Source organism: Drosophila miranda (assembly GCF_003369915.1).
Source record: "Drosophila miranda strain MSH22 chromosome Y unlocalized genomic scaffold, D.miranda_PacBio2.1 Contig_Y1_pilon, whole genome shotgun sequence".
In the NCBI taxonomy this organism is placed as follows: Eukaryota; Metazoa; Arthropoda; class Insecta; order Diptera; family Drosophilidae; genus Drosophila; species Drosophila miranda.
Window position 1 is genome coordinate 16,489,322 of NW_022881603.1, and position 14,265 is coordinate 16,503,586.

General features: G+C 44.0%; 1 protein-coding gene across 1 annotated transcript; it reads left to right on the plus strand.

Moving 5' to 3' along the window:
- The first annotated feature begins 1,475 nt into the window (after positions 1-1,475).
- LOC117191456 lies at positions 1,476-4,308 on the plus strand. Its single transcript, XM_033396318.1, has 3 exons — positions 1,476-2,289; positions 2,344-2,579; positions 3,829-4,308. The coding sequence occupies exons 1-3, from the start codon at positions 1,476-1,478 to the stop codon at positions 4,306-4,308; spliced, it is 1,530 nt and encodes a 509-aa protein (XP_033252209.1).
- The last annotated feature ends 9,957 nt before the right edge of the window (positions 4,309-14,265 follow it).

Genomic DNA, 14,265 nt, shown 5'->3' on the forward strand with positions numbered 1-14,265 from the left:
TGCTGTCGTGAGTGCATAAATAAGTAAGTCGGACAGCCCGTCCAAGAGAGCTGTGTGGCCAGTCAGTTGACCCGTAAACCGTAACTTATCCCCGGATAAAACCTGAGGACAGAACAGAACAGACCTGAATCGATACCCACATCCACATACGCATCCGCGGAACAACGAAGTATCGAAATCAAGCCGAAAGTTCAAAAAGTTCACCATTAAATTTATTGCAAATGCCGCGCTCGCGCACACCGTCGTCCTCTGGGCATCGTTGTGGCACACGAACATCAGTTGCCGCCATAAAAGTCTACAGAAAACACCTGCAATCATAAACACCCAGTCCCCGACACCAACTCCGACCGTGCCCCCACTACACACACACATTCTATTCTGTATCCGGCTCAGACGTGCGGAAGAAGGCCAAAGGTACGTACGTCCTTAGCTGGTGTGGGGCCCAGCTCCCAGATCTCTCCGGCGTCGACTTAAGTGTGCAATCGAAAGTGACTCCACATCCGTGCCGCATCCGCATTGGAAATGTTGTCTTAACCAATTCGCGCTATATTTTATCCTGGTATTTCCTTTGAGTTTCTTTTTCCTTTTTCCTATCTCGTTTTTTGTTTACTTTGTTTTCTCGACGTGGATAATTCTTTATATCAATACAAGTTTATCTATGTATGGTATATCGGTATACTCGAAAGCGAGTATTTACGGGTAGTATATAAGTATTTATTTGGGCTTGGCCCTGGACTTAAGGATCCTCTATGCGACAGGGCGAAGAGAATGGTCGTTAGAGGCACTCGAAGGGGGGATAGAAATACCATTATATTTGCCGATGGTTATGGGGGAAAGACATAAATGACATAAGATAAGAAAGGAGATCCCTTCGATATGGAAGACTATCCATCATTCTATCATTCTTGCAACAATTTCTATCAAGGAATAGTTCCTTTAGCTTGACCGAGCTCAGATTCATTTAGAAAGGGTTCAACTAGTGCTATCTAATCTAGATGCCTCTACTTTATAGCAGTATCTATGAAGTTTCCAGGATTTAGTTAGTGCAGTTTGTGTGCAGATGAACAGCACTAACTGCATGGCAGGACATCAACATGTGTATGAAAGTTTCCGACTTTCGTGTGCAGACTCTGGGACGGACCAGTGGGGGCATGTGCACCATTTGTGTGGCACAATGTGCTCAGCCTTTAACTAAATATACAGCACACACGAAACAAATTTTGAATTTAATATTCATGCTAATTTTAATAACAAAACGCAGTTCGCGGTTGCGAGCGGCAGGCAGCCGTGCGTATACGTAATTTTCGCTTAGAGCAGTAACTTTTGATTGAGGGTTTGAAAGCACTTTAGATTAAAATGAGATTTAAATGGAATTACCCACTGCGGAGATCTGAAAAGATATGGCCTGAATCCCCACTAAAGTCAGCCAGAATCAGTCAGAGTCTCAGTTAGGATCCTGTAGTCGGTGGCTCATCATGAACGGAGTTTCAGCTCTGCTCTGGTTGCTGCTCAGTGAAACAGTAGCCCCCGTCCAGCAGCTTCGATTTATCCACGAGACCCTTGAATCAGTACACAAGGAACATTGCATTTCCACGCTTCTCGTGATGCAACGTCGTCACCAGAAACTTCCAGCCCCGGACCCACTGCAGCCATTCTATCCGCTCGCCTGGCCCACGCTTCGGTTAGACGAGGGCCAAAGGGTTGAGCTGGTGACTCGGTACAACAAGGTGGTGCTGGCCCTGCTGTACATTGACGCCTACGAGGATTTGCTGTTACTGGATGCCCTGGCCGAGATATTCAATCAGATGAGAGAGGCAAGGATTGTGGTTTGGCTACGAGCTCCGCTGTCGAAGCAGTTGCTCGCAGCGTTATGTCAGAAGGCAGCTGAGCACATGTTCCTCCAACTTCTGGTACTGGAAGGAAGCTCCAGCGCGCATCGCTTACAGACGTTTCTTCATCCGTACTTTCAATCGATTCAGAAGACTTTCAGGGAGGGTAAACTCTTTCCCATTTCTTGGTTCAACTTTCAGGGTAAGGAGGCCAAAAGTCTATTAGACGAAGTGCCACCGCGAAGCTTCGTCTGGGAGGACCGTATTGGTAGCAAGAGGTACAGTGGCCTTCTCTTCGCCTTGATCCAGAGTTTCGCAACGAAACGCAACATTAGCATCAAGCTCGGAGAAGTCCAGTCTGGTGGAGGACACCTGTTTTGCCAATCGGATATCATCGGCATGACACTTAGAGGGGATCTCGACCTGCCGATGACTGCCCAGATGATGAGCTTGAAACATCGTAAACAGAGTTCGATGCTTCCCCTCATCGGAATATTGACCATCTCAATCGCAGTTCCCTGCGGAAAGGAGTTGTGCATGGGGGACATGTTTAATAGCATCGTTGTCGTGCAAGCAGCCTATGTTCTACTGTGGGAGTACATCCTCTTCACAGTGGTGGAGAGCCTCATGGGAGCTATATACAATCGCCTGGCCCATAGGCGCTGCGACTTCAGATGCTTGAGTCTGCTCATCAATCAGCGAGTCTTTCGAAGTCTCCTGGAATTGCCAGTGCCCTTCGTGCGCAATCGGGTAGGCACCGCCTTGGGCCAGCTGTTCGTGGTGATGGGTTTCGCTGGTCTGCTCGGAGGCACTTACCTTGGAGCCCAGCTTAGCACTCTCCTGACCACGAACCCCCAATACCAGCACATACGCAATCTAAAACGAGGGGGAACGTTGTGAGTTGCTGCGGACACCGCAACTCTACGGGTATACCCGATACTAAGTCAGTATGGCTCTCCTCCGGCAGACGCCGCTAATATTAAACGACACGACAAAGAGTGCGTGCGAGAGAGACAGAAAATCAGTCTGAGCGTGACGTCGGGCGCTGCGTAGCCACTGCAAATTGATTTGTTCCTATTGGCTATAAAAATGATCTGATCTGATCCAGATTCAGCAATCTGATAGATATGGTCATTATCTATGATTCTGCGTTTTTAGTTTTCTCGAATGTGCAATATTGTGGATGCAACAGATTTTCGTCTTTTGTGTGGGCGGAAGGAAGTGGGGTGAAATTTTGAGATACACGTTTTATAGTTAGATCTAACAGGAGTGCGGATACCAAATTTGGTTACTCTAGCCTTAATAGTCTCTGAGATTTTTGAATATCCCCAGATTTTCGTCCTTTGCCGTGGCGGAAGGGGGTGTGGCGAAATTTTGAAACAAACTCGTCTCGGTCCGATATATTTGGAGGGTGGATACCAAATTTGGTTGCTCTAGCTTTTGTAGTCTCTGAGATCTAGGCGCTAATGTTTTACTCTAAGCAAAGCCGCCTATGCTACGTGTGTGTTAGAGAGAGACAGGGCGAGAAAAAATGAAATTGTTTTCTTGATGCTGGCTATAATAATAATACGATCCAATTCAGATTCCGCAGTCTTAAAGATTCATTCTCTACAATTCTACGTTTTTGGTTTTCTCATATCTTTAAAATTGTGGATGCCACAGATTTTCGTCCTTTGGGGGGGCGGAAGTGGGCGGGGCGAAGTTTTGAAATATTTTTGTAGCAGTGACATATCACAGAAGTCTGGGTCCAAAACATCGTTGCTCTAGCTCTTATAGTCTTTGAGCACTAGGCGCTGAAGGGGACGGACAGACGGACGGACGGACAGACGGACAGACGGACAGACAGACAGGGCTCAATCGACTCGGCTATTGATGCTGATCAAGAATATATATACTTTATGGGGTCGGAAACGATTCCTTCTGGACGTTACACACATCCACTTTTACCACAAATCTAATATACCCCAATACTCATTTTGAGTATCGGGTATAAAAACAGCTGCGCGACAGCAACCTGACCGTTTTCTTCAACGCCATGAGTCTCAGGATGATCAGAGATAAAGTGGATCCCGATTTCCTGAGCAGGCACCTGCCCAATGTCCGAGTCATTCAAGGCAAAACACAAATGGAGCTGATCTCCAGCCTGAACACAAGCTACGCCTATCAGAGACGTCCCGACCGCTTTCGTCCTGCAGAGGAACCCCCTCTTTGGAATGGCATTGGCACACTTCGTGGACTGGACATGGTCTGTCGGGATGATGGACCACTGGTACAAGCAAGCGATTCGCGATCTGATGTCAATGAGCAATGTCCAGAGTCGCCGAGTTCCACCGAAGGTCGAACGAAGCCCAATGCAACTTGGAAATTTCTACACGGTGTGGACTGTGCTCGCTGTGGGCTATGTTGCAGCAGTTTGCGCTCTCATCGGAGAGTGGATTGTGGCTCGAATCGGGGGCTCGACTATAACAGGGATTCTTAGACGTGCTATCTATTAAATTTGTATGTGTTCCATAATTGCGTGAATAAATGCTTACGAATGAAGTTCAAGGCAGTCTGAAGTCTGAATCATGCCTCTCCTTTGACTTGTCTACTTTCCCATCGAGGACAATAAAAGCTCTGCCATAAACGAGAATCAAATGACATATGTGACGATATCCCAGGCATTTATAATGGAATATATATATAGTGGGCTCCCTCACTGCCAAGAAGTTACGAAACTCTGTACGAAACATGTGCCCTGCCGGTCGGGGGGTGTGGGAACAAAGCATATCAAGAGCATATGGGAAGAGGAATCCTTATTCCCTTTTTCCTCTAACCTTGACCGCAATCAGCTTTTCCTTTTTTTTTGGGATTTTGGGAGTGCGACAATTAATTATCGCATAATAAATGTGTATTGACGATATTGATGAGCCGGGCGTGTCCGGCAGTCGGCCGTCTCTAAATGCAATTAGGGATAACGTGAATCGGCAGGGGACACTCGACAGTCAATCGATTGACGTCAGTACAGGAAAATTGTGATGATGAAGACAAAAAAAATGGAGAGTGACACAAGGCACACAGACACAGGGCGGCACACAGGCCGGTACACAGGGCGGCACACAGGGAAGCACACAGGCCGGTACACAGGGCGGCACACAGGGCGTATGCGTATGCGTCACGTCTCCCCAACCGGATGGGGATGGGGTTTAAGTTCTCAGCTTACTTCATTCCCCAGGATTGCGGCAGAAGCAGGCGACTTAACGAGGAGAGCAACTGAATCCGTTGGCAAAGGTTACGTTTAATGCCGGCTTCTGCTGCTTTATCATTTAAATAAGATTTAAATTGTTACCGAGGGCAGAAAATTAACCTGGAAGGTACGAACCAATTTTGATCTCATGTAACCTATGGTCGTCGGTGGCACGTCCCCACCTGCTTTGAATTTTTTATATGTCGCACAATTTGCATTTCTGCTGTTTGCATTTGTCAGATTGTTATTTGCTGATTGACATGGTGTGCGAGTGCAAGAGTGTGAGGGATTTTGATTGTGTGCTGAGTAGAACGATCTCCCAGGGGACGTTCCTTCAGCCCGGGCGGAAAGTCATAAAGTCGAAAAAAGCAGATATCGAGCTGAAACTTTGTGTATTTAATAAATATAGCACTCTAAATATTTGAACAAAATTTTAAGTTCATCTGACCACGCCTACCGCAATAGCCCATATATGGAAACAAGACGTATACGTGATCACAAAGGAAAGTCAAGAGAGCTATAAAAAAGTACTAAGATTTTAAGGGAATTTATTATTCTGTTGTAATTTTGATGTAATAGTGGTAAATATAAAAATATAAAACACATTTTTTGATAAACAATTCTTATTATGATCAAATTCTTATTCTACTATTTAACTATTTCTAACAATTTATGTTAAATTATCATTTAGTTGTTTTGTACAGATAATTCAAACGAATTTGGATTTATATCCTGTAATTCCGACTCATCCGAGTCATAATCGAAACTGTAGTCATTAGCTAAAGGCTGAATATTTTTTGGAAAATTTCAATGGGGTTCTTCTAAAAGCTCAATGACATCTCGCGGATGGGTTTGTTTTTTATGTCGAGCTGCCCTCTTAATGGATATACTTGAGATGAGGGGATCTGAAGAGTCCATAGATCTTTGGAATACATCCATCATATTGTTTACCCGCGAATTGTGTCGAGCGTGCATTAGCCGGTCACGCTTGTAAAATTTATTTTTCGCTTCAGACGCATTTTCTCCAACACAGCCTACCGGCATCACAGATGCAGTTATTATTTGTGATTCATGGACTAAAATTGTATGGAGAGTTTTTATTACTGATTGCTACATCGGCAGCTAGATTTCGTTTTAGACGGGGCCCCTAAATGTGCGCATATTTCGGTTGCACTTTGCAGATTCGAAGAAATATAAATTGAAAAGCTTTTAACTTTCTTGCTAATTTCACTAATGTTTTGTAAAGTGCCCTGTAGCTTTGGGGAAATTCACTCGGGGAATAGGATAGCTTCTCGGCAGACCAAAATTCAGGTACATCTGTGCGTCCTAACAGCACTGGGGGTGGAAGAAAAAGAAAAATAACCGCGCCACCTATAGGTCAAGGATCGTATCTGAGGAAAGAGTAATGGAAGTTGACAGTTGAAGGGTCGAGCAGAGAAAGTAGGGTCCGAGTGTCGAGGCAGAATAGCATTCGCTCTTTTTCGTCTTGGACACTGAGCCAACTGGTAGCTTCTAGTGAAGCTCAGGAAGTAGGTACGTTGATCAACCTAGCGGTTTGAAGTGAAGTGTGAAGAGTAAAGGAAAATTTTTGCTTAGATTCGGAAAAGTGCGCGAGCTTGCTAGAAAGAGAAAGAAAAGCAGTCAGGAAAGAAATTCCACTGCTAAATTGTGGCAGATCCGCGGGTAAGTGGAGGAGAGCTTTGCAGCGCCGCAGCAGTACATGTATTCAAGCAGTCGGAACTTTTGCTACCCCTTAGGTTTGGCACCCCAGCCGCAGTTAAATCTCAAGGCAAAGAGCACCGCTTCAACATAAATCCACCTGGCAAGGGTAGGCACAGCAGAGGGGAACCATAAACAAGGGGAACCTAGAGCGCAGCAGAGGCGATGATAATTCGGCTAAGGCTGGCCTACCCGAATCTCAGTTTAATCTCAAGGCAAAAAGAGCACCGCTTCAACATAAATGCACCTGGCAAGGGGAATGCAAAGCAGAGGGGAACCATAAACAAGGGGAAGCTAGAGCGAAGCAGAGACGAGAATAATTCGACCAAGCTGGCCTAACTAGCTGAAGAAAGAGACAGTTGCCGTTGGGAAGCATCACGTCGGGTATCGCGAGCAGATCAAAAGAAAACGAAAACCAATTTTCGATCAAACTTTTTTTGTAAACGGAAGAACCCTTCGTCTCAGTGCCGCAGTGTCATAGAACTCCAGTGGTTGAACCGAAACCGAAAAGCCAGAGCGAGTTAACGGAAAGGTAGCGGGATCGGATCAAATTTTCGGTCGAACGCAGAAGGAGAGAGAGTGCGAGTGGACGGGAAAGGAGAAAAGAATAGGAAGAGGAAGTAGAGCAAATGAGTAAAATAATGAATTTATAATAAGCTTAAGATAAAAAAAAAAAACATACCTATTAATTCCACTGCAAAGGGGTAAGGGGGATTTCGTTGTGCTCTCCTAGGGCGAGTGTGAGTGCAAGTGCCAGTTTACACATACAGGTACAACAAAAACGAGGGGGAACGTTGTGAGTTGCTGCGGACACCGCAACTCTACGGTTATACCCGATACTAAGTCAGTACGAGGGGGAACGTTGTGAGTTGCTGCGGACACCGCAACTCTACGGTTATACCCGATACTAAGTCAGTATAACTCTCCTCCGGCAGACGCCGCTAATATTAAACGACACGACAAAGAGTGCGTGCGAGAGAGACAAAAAATCAGTCTGAGCGTCACGTCGGGCGCTGCGTAGCCACTGCAAATTGTTTTGTTCCTGTTGGCTATAAAAATTATCTGATCTGATCCAGATTCAGCAATCTGATATATATGATCATTATCTATGATTCTGCGTTTTTAGTTTTCTCGAATGTGCAATATTGTGGATGCAACAGATTTTCGTCCTTTGTGTGGGCGGAAGGGGGTGGGGCGAAATTTTGAGATACACGTTTTATAGTAAGATCTAACAGGAGTGCGGATACCAAATTTGGTTACTCTAGCCTTCATAGTCTCTGAGATTTTTGAATATCCCCAGATTTTCGTCCTTTGCGGGGGCGGAAGGGGGTGTGGCGAAATTTTGAAACAAACTCGTCTCGGTCCGATATATTAGGAGTGTGGATACCAAATTTGGTTGCTCTAGCTTTTGTAGTCTCTGAGATCTAGGCGCTAATGTTTTACTCTAAGCAAAGCCGCCTATGCTACGTGTGTGTTAGAGACAGGGCGAGAAAAAATGAAATTGTTTTCTTGATGCTGGCTATAATAATAATACGATCCAATTTAGATTCCGCAGTCTTAAAGATATGGTCATTCTCTACAACTCTACGTTTTTGGTTTTCTCATATCTTTAAAATTGTGGATGCCACAGATTTTCGACCTTTGTGGGGGCGGAAGTGGGCGGGGCGAAGTTTTGAAATATTTTTGTAGCAGTGGCATATCACAGAAGTCTGGATCTTAAACATCGTTGCTCTAGCTCTTATAGTCTTTGAGCACTAGGCGCTGAAGGGGACGGACAGACGGACAGACGGACGGACGGACAGACAGACAGGGCTCAATCGACTCGGCTATTGATGCTGATCAAGAATATATATACTTTATGGGGTCGGAAACGATTCCTTCTGGACGTTACACACATCCACTTTTACCACAAATCTAATATACCCCAATACTCATTTTGAGTATCGGGTATAAAAACTAGTTTTCGAAAATTGAAGAAAATTCCATGCACAAATTCTTTTGAATAAAATATGAGCAGCAGGAAATTAAGAATCTTAAAAAAAAATGAGCGGAATTTAAAAGAAAACTCTACTGAAAACCATTAAAAGCGGAACCCACGAAAGAACAGATGTTAAAGCCCTTAGCGACTTTGTCGTTGGGAATTTTCGTATATGTTGGGTTAAAGGGTTTAACGGGAATCCGAAATCTGAAATTAAACACAGCTGAGTGGAGCGCATCTGATCATGTGGAAGCCGTTTCTCTGCATAATTGTTCTCCGACTCGGGGCAAATTGGATTTACACAATTAACGAGGGGGAACGTTGTGAGTTGCAGCGGACACCGCAACTCTACAGTTATACCCGATACTAAGTCAGTACGGCTCTCCTCCGGCAGACGCCGCTAATATTGAACGACACGACAAAGAGTGCGTGCGAGAGAGACAGAAAATCAGTCTGAGCGTGACGTCGGGGGCTGCGTAGCCAGTGCAAATTGATTTGTTCCTTTTGGCTATAAAAATGATCTGATCTGATCCAGATTCAGCAATCTGATAGATATGATCATTATCTATGATTCTGCGTTTTTAGTTTTCTCGTATCCTTAATATTGTGGATGCAACAGATTTTCGTCCTTTGTGGGGGCGGAAGTGGGCGGGGCGAAGTTTTGAAATATTTTTGAAGCAGTGACATATCACAGAAGTCTGGGTCCAAAACATCGTTGCTCTAGCTCTTATAGTCTTTGAGCACTAGGCGCTAAAGGGGACGGACAAACGGACGGACGGACAGACGGACAGACAGACAGGGCTCAATCGACTCGGCTATTGATGCTGATCAAGAATATATATACTTTATGGGGTCGGAAACGATTCTTTCTGGACGTTACACACATCCACTTTTACCACAAATCTAATATACCCCAATACTCATTTTGAGTATCGGGTATAAAAACTAGTTTCCGAAAATTGAAGAAAATTCCATGCACAAATTCTTTTGAATAAAATATGAGCAGCAGGAAATTAAGAATCTTAAAAAAAAATGAGCGGAATTTAAAAGAAAACTCCACTGAAAACCATTAAAAGCGGAACCCACGAAAGAACAGATGTTAAAGCCCTTAGCGACTTTGTCGTTGGGAATTTTCGTATATGTTGGGTTAAAGGGTTTAACGGGAATCCGAAATCTGAAATTAAACACAGCTGAGTGGAGCGCATCTGATCATGTGGAAGCCGTTTCTCTGCATAATTGTTCTCCGACTCGGGGCAAATTGGATTTACACGTCTAATATACCCCAATACTCATTTTGAGTATCGGGTATAAAAATAAATAAATAAAAACCCTTGATCCCTCACGAAGATTTATCAGCTGGCATCGAGAAAGCGCTTTCGCCGATGGACCGCAACACTACAAAAGAAACAGTGAGTAAATAAAACCATAAAGCGAAGTCATTTTAATAATCGGTTCTGCCGATGATGACAATTGGCTAAAACACACTTGTTCTATTGGGGAGAAACGAAAAAGAAATGCGGTTACTTTGTAAGTCTGTCGAGCCGTCAATCGAGCGTTTAAGTTTGAGAGAGGGGATCAGCTGCTGACGCAGCAAGGCCAATCTTTGAGTTTCGAAGAATAACGAGGGGGAACGTTGTGAGTTGCTGCGGACACCGCAACTCTACGGTTATACCCGATACTAAGTCAGTATGGCTCTCCTCCGGCAGACGCCGCTAATATTAAACGACACGACAAAGAGTGCGTGCGAGAGAGACAGAAAATCAGTCTGAGCGTGACGTTGGGCGCTGCGTAGCCACTGCAAATTGATTTGTTCCTATTGGCTATAAAAATGATCTGATCTGATCCAGATCAGATTTTAGTTTTCTCGAATGTGCAATATTGTGGATGCAACAGATTTTCGTCCTTTGTGTGGGCGGAAGGGGTTGGGGCGAAATTTAAAGATACACGTTTTATAGTAAGATCTAACAGGAGTGCGGATACCAAATTTGGTTACTCTAGCCTTAATAGTCTCTGAGATTTTTGAATATCCCCAGATTTTCGTCCTTTGCGGGGGCGGAAGGGGGTGTGGCGAAATTTTGAAACAAACTCGTCTCGGTCCGATATATTAGGAGTGTGGATACCAAATTTGGTTGCTCTAGCTTTTGTAGTCTCTGAGATCTAGGCGCTAATGTTTTACTCTAAGCAAAGCCGCCTATGCTACGTGTGTGTTAGAGAGAGAAGAGCGAGAAAAAATGAAATTGTTTTCTTGATGCTGGCTATAATAATAATACGATCCAATTCAGATTCCGCAGTCTTAAAGATATGGTCATTCTCTACAATTCTACGTTTTTGGTTTTCTCATATCTTTAAAATTGTGGATGCCACAGATTTTCGTCCTTTGTGGGGGCGGAAGTGGGCGGGGCGAAGTTTTGAAATATTTTTGTAGCAGTGGCATATCACAGAAGTCTGGATCTTAAACATCGTTGCTCTAGCTCTTATAGTCTTTGAGCACTAGGCGCTGAAGTGGACGGACAGACGGACAGACGGACGGACGGACAGACGGACAGACAGACAGGGCTCAATCGACTCGGCTATTGATGCTGATCAAGAATATATATACTTTATGGGGTCGGAAACGATTCCTTCTGGACGTTACACGCATCCACTTTTACCACAAATCTAATATACCCCAATACTCATTTTGAGTATCGGGTATAAAAATAAAACCAAGTTTAAGCGCAGGGGAGTTAAGTTAAGGGAAATTGAAAATATTTGGTGAGGGTAAACTAAGTGCTAGTAATGTATTTAAATTTTAGCTATTAATGAATAAACTTATAATGTCTCCTTAAACGTTGATCTTGATTTCCGATACCCAGCCCCTGTAGTAGCGAGCCCTAAAGAAAAGGGGTCATAAAGAATAGGGGAAGATGGCAGATTATGACCAAGGAAGGGTGGGCGTGGTCCTTTATTCCAGCTGAGGACGACTTTTGATCCGTTCGTGTCGCGTGCGTGTGCATATGTGTAAGTGAAGTCTAATGGCCAAAAGTTTTGTTTCTCTCCGGTTCTGGAATTGTACTTGTACATGTCGTTAAGTTTCTTGCACGCTCTTTTAATATAAAAACAAATATCGTAGGTCTCAGAATAGACAAATAAAAAGAACACCACCCTTTTGCCGACGAGACAGTAGCCGGAATGATAGCGTGCTGGTCGACCTCTGAGGAAAACATCAGTCCTACTAACCGTTGTCCACTACAGTTTTCATTGGTTAGTGAACATTCCGTCAATTGACCAACTATCCAGTTTGCAAGGGCGGTAGAGTTGCGGCCGTTGTCGAAGTTCAAAAGAGCGCAAGAGCCGCAAAAAGCCGCAAACCGGATTATTACTTACTTTTAATACACACTTTCTACTTTATTTTAACATACATTACATAACGCACAAACACGCAGAAGGTTAGTTTTTACTCCACACAAGACGATCACATTGGTTTGGTTTTCTTTTTTTTTTGACAATACAAAGCAATTAACATATATAACATATAACACATTTTAACACAAAATGTTTTTTGTTATTCAATCTACATACCAGGGCCTTTAAAATCCATATTTCACAATATTTTTATACCCGATACTCAAAATGAGTATTGGGGTATATTAGATTTGTGGTAAAAGTGGATGTGTGTAACGTCCAGAAGGAATCGTTTCCGACCCCATAAAGTATATATATTCTTGATCAGCATCAATAGCCGAGTCGATTGAGCCATGTCTGTCTGTCCGTCTGTCCGTCTGTCCGTCCGTCCGTCTGTCCGTCCCCTTCAGCGCCTAGTGCTCAAAGACTATAAGAGCTAGAGCACCGATGTTTTGTATCCAGACTTCTGTGATATGTCACTGCTACAAAAATATTTCAAAACTTCGCCCCGCCCACTTCCGCCCCCACAAAGAACGAAAATCTGTGGCATCCACATTTTTAAAGATACGATAAAACCAAAAACGCAGAATCGGTGAGGATGGCCATATCTTCTACAGTGCAAAATCTGAACCAGATCGTATAATGATTTTAGCCAGAATCAAGAAAACAATTTCATTCTTTCTCGCTCTGTCTCTCTCTAACACACAGGTTTCATGGTCGGTTTTGTCAATTGCAAAATATGAGTTCAAGGAACTCAGAACCTGTAAGAGCCAGAGCAACCAAATTTGTTATCCACACTCCTGTGATATCGGACCTTGACCGTTTCGTGTCCAAATTTCGCCACACCCCCTTCCGCCCCCGCAAAGGACGAAAATCTGGGGCATCCACAAATCTCAGAGACTATTAAGGCTAGAGTAACCAAATTTGGTATCCGCACTTCTGTTAGATTTCACTATAAAACGTATATCTCTGAATTTCGCCCCACCCCCTTCCCCCCACACAAAGGACGAAAACCTGTTGCATCCACAATATTGCACATTCGAGAAAACTAAAAACGCAGAATCATAGATAACGACCATATCTATCAGATTGCTGAATCTGGACCAGATCAGATCATTTTTATAGCCAAAAGGAACAAATCAATTTGCACTGGCTACGCAGCGCCCGACGCCACGCTCAGACTGATTTTCTGTCTCTCTCGCACGCACTCTTTGTCGTGTCGTTTAATATTAGCAGCGTCTGCCGGAGGAGAGCCATACTGACTTAGTATCGGGTATAACTGTAGAGTTGCGGTGTCCGCAGCAACTCACAACGTTCCCCCTCGTTTTTTATACCCGATACTCAACATGAGTATTGGGGTATATTAGATTTGTGGTAAAAGTGGATGTGTGTAACGTCCAGAAGGAATCGTTTCCGACCCCATAAAGTATATATATTCTTGATCAGCATCAATAGCCGAGTCGATTGAGCCCTGTCTGTCTGTCCGTCCGTCCGTCTGTCCGTCTGTCCGTCCCCTTCAGCGCCTAGTGCTCAAAGACTATAAGAGCTAGAGCAACGATGTTTTGGATCCAGACTTCTGTGATATGTCACTGCTACAAAAATATTTCAAAACTTCGCCCCGCCCCCTTCCGCCCCCACAAAGGACGAAAATCTGTGGCATCCACAATTTTAAAGATATGAGAAAACCAAAAACGTAGAATTGTAGAGAATGACCATATCTTTAAGACTGCGGAATCTGAATTATATCGTATTATCAGCCACACCCCCTTCCGACCCCGCAAAGGACGAAAATCTGGGGATATTCACAAATCTCAAAGACTATTAACGCTAGAGTAACCAAATTTAGTATCCGCACTCCTGTTAGATCTCACTATAAAACGTTTATCTCAAATTTTCGCCCCACCCCCTTCCGCCACCACAAAGAACGAAAATCTGTTGCATCCACAATATTGAGAATACGAGAACACTAAAAACGCAGAATCATAGATAATGATCATATATATCAGATTGCTGAATCTGGATCAGATCAGATCATTTTTATAGCCAAAAGGAACAAATCAATTTGCACTGGCTACGCAGCGCCCGACGTCACGCTCAGACTGATTTTCTGTCTCTTTCGCACGCACTCT

What these genes read in the sequence shown, in the direction of transcription:
- LOC117191456 (XM_033396318.1), top strand. Translation starts at nt 1,476, where the DNA reads ATGAACGGAGTTTCAGCTCTGCTCTGGTTGCTGCTCAGTGAAACAGTA. An exon ending in GATGATGAGCTTGAAACATC is followed by an intron (nt 2,290 to 2,343) that starts GTAAACAGAGTT and finishes TCTCAATCGCAG; the next exon opens with TTCCCTGCGGAAAGGAGTTG. An exon ending in TGCCCTTCGTGCGCAATCGG is followed by an intron (nt 2,580 to 3,828) that starts GTAGGCACCGCC and finishes GTATAAAAACAG; the next exon opens with CTGCGCGACAGCAACCTGAC.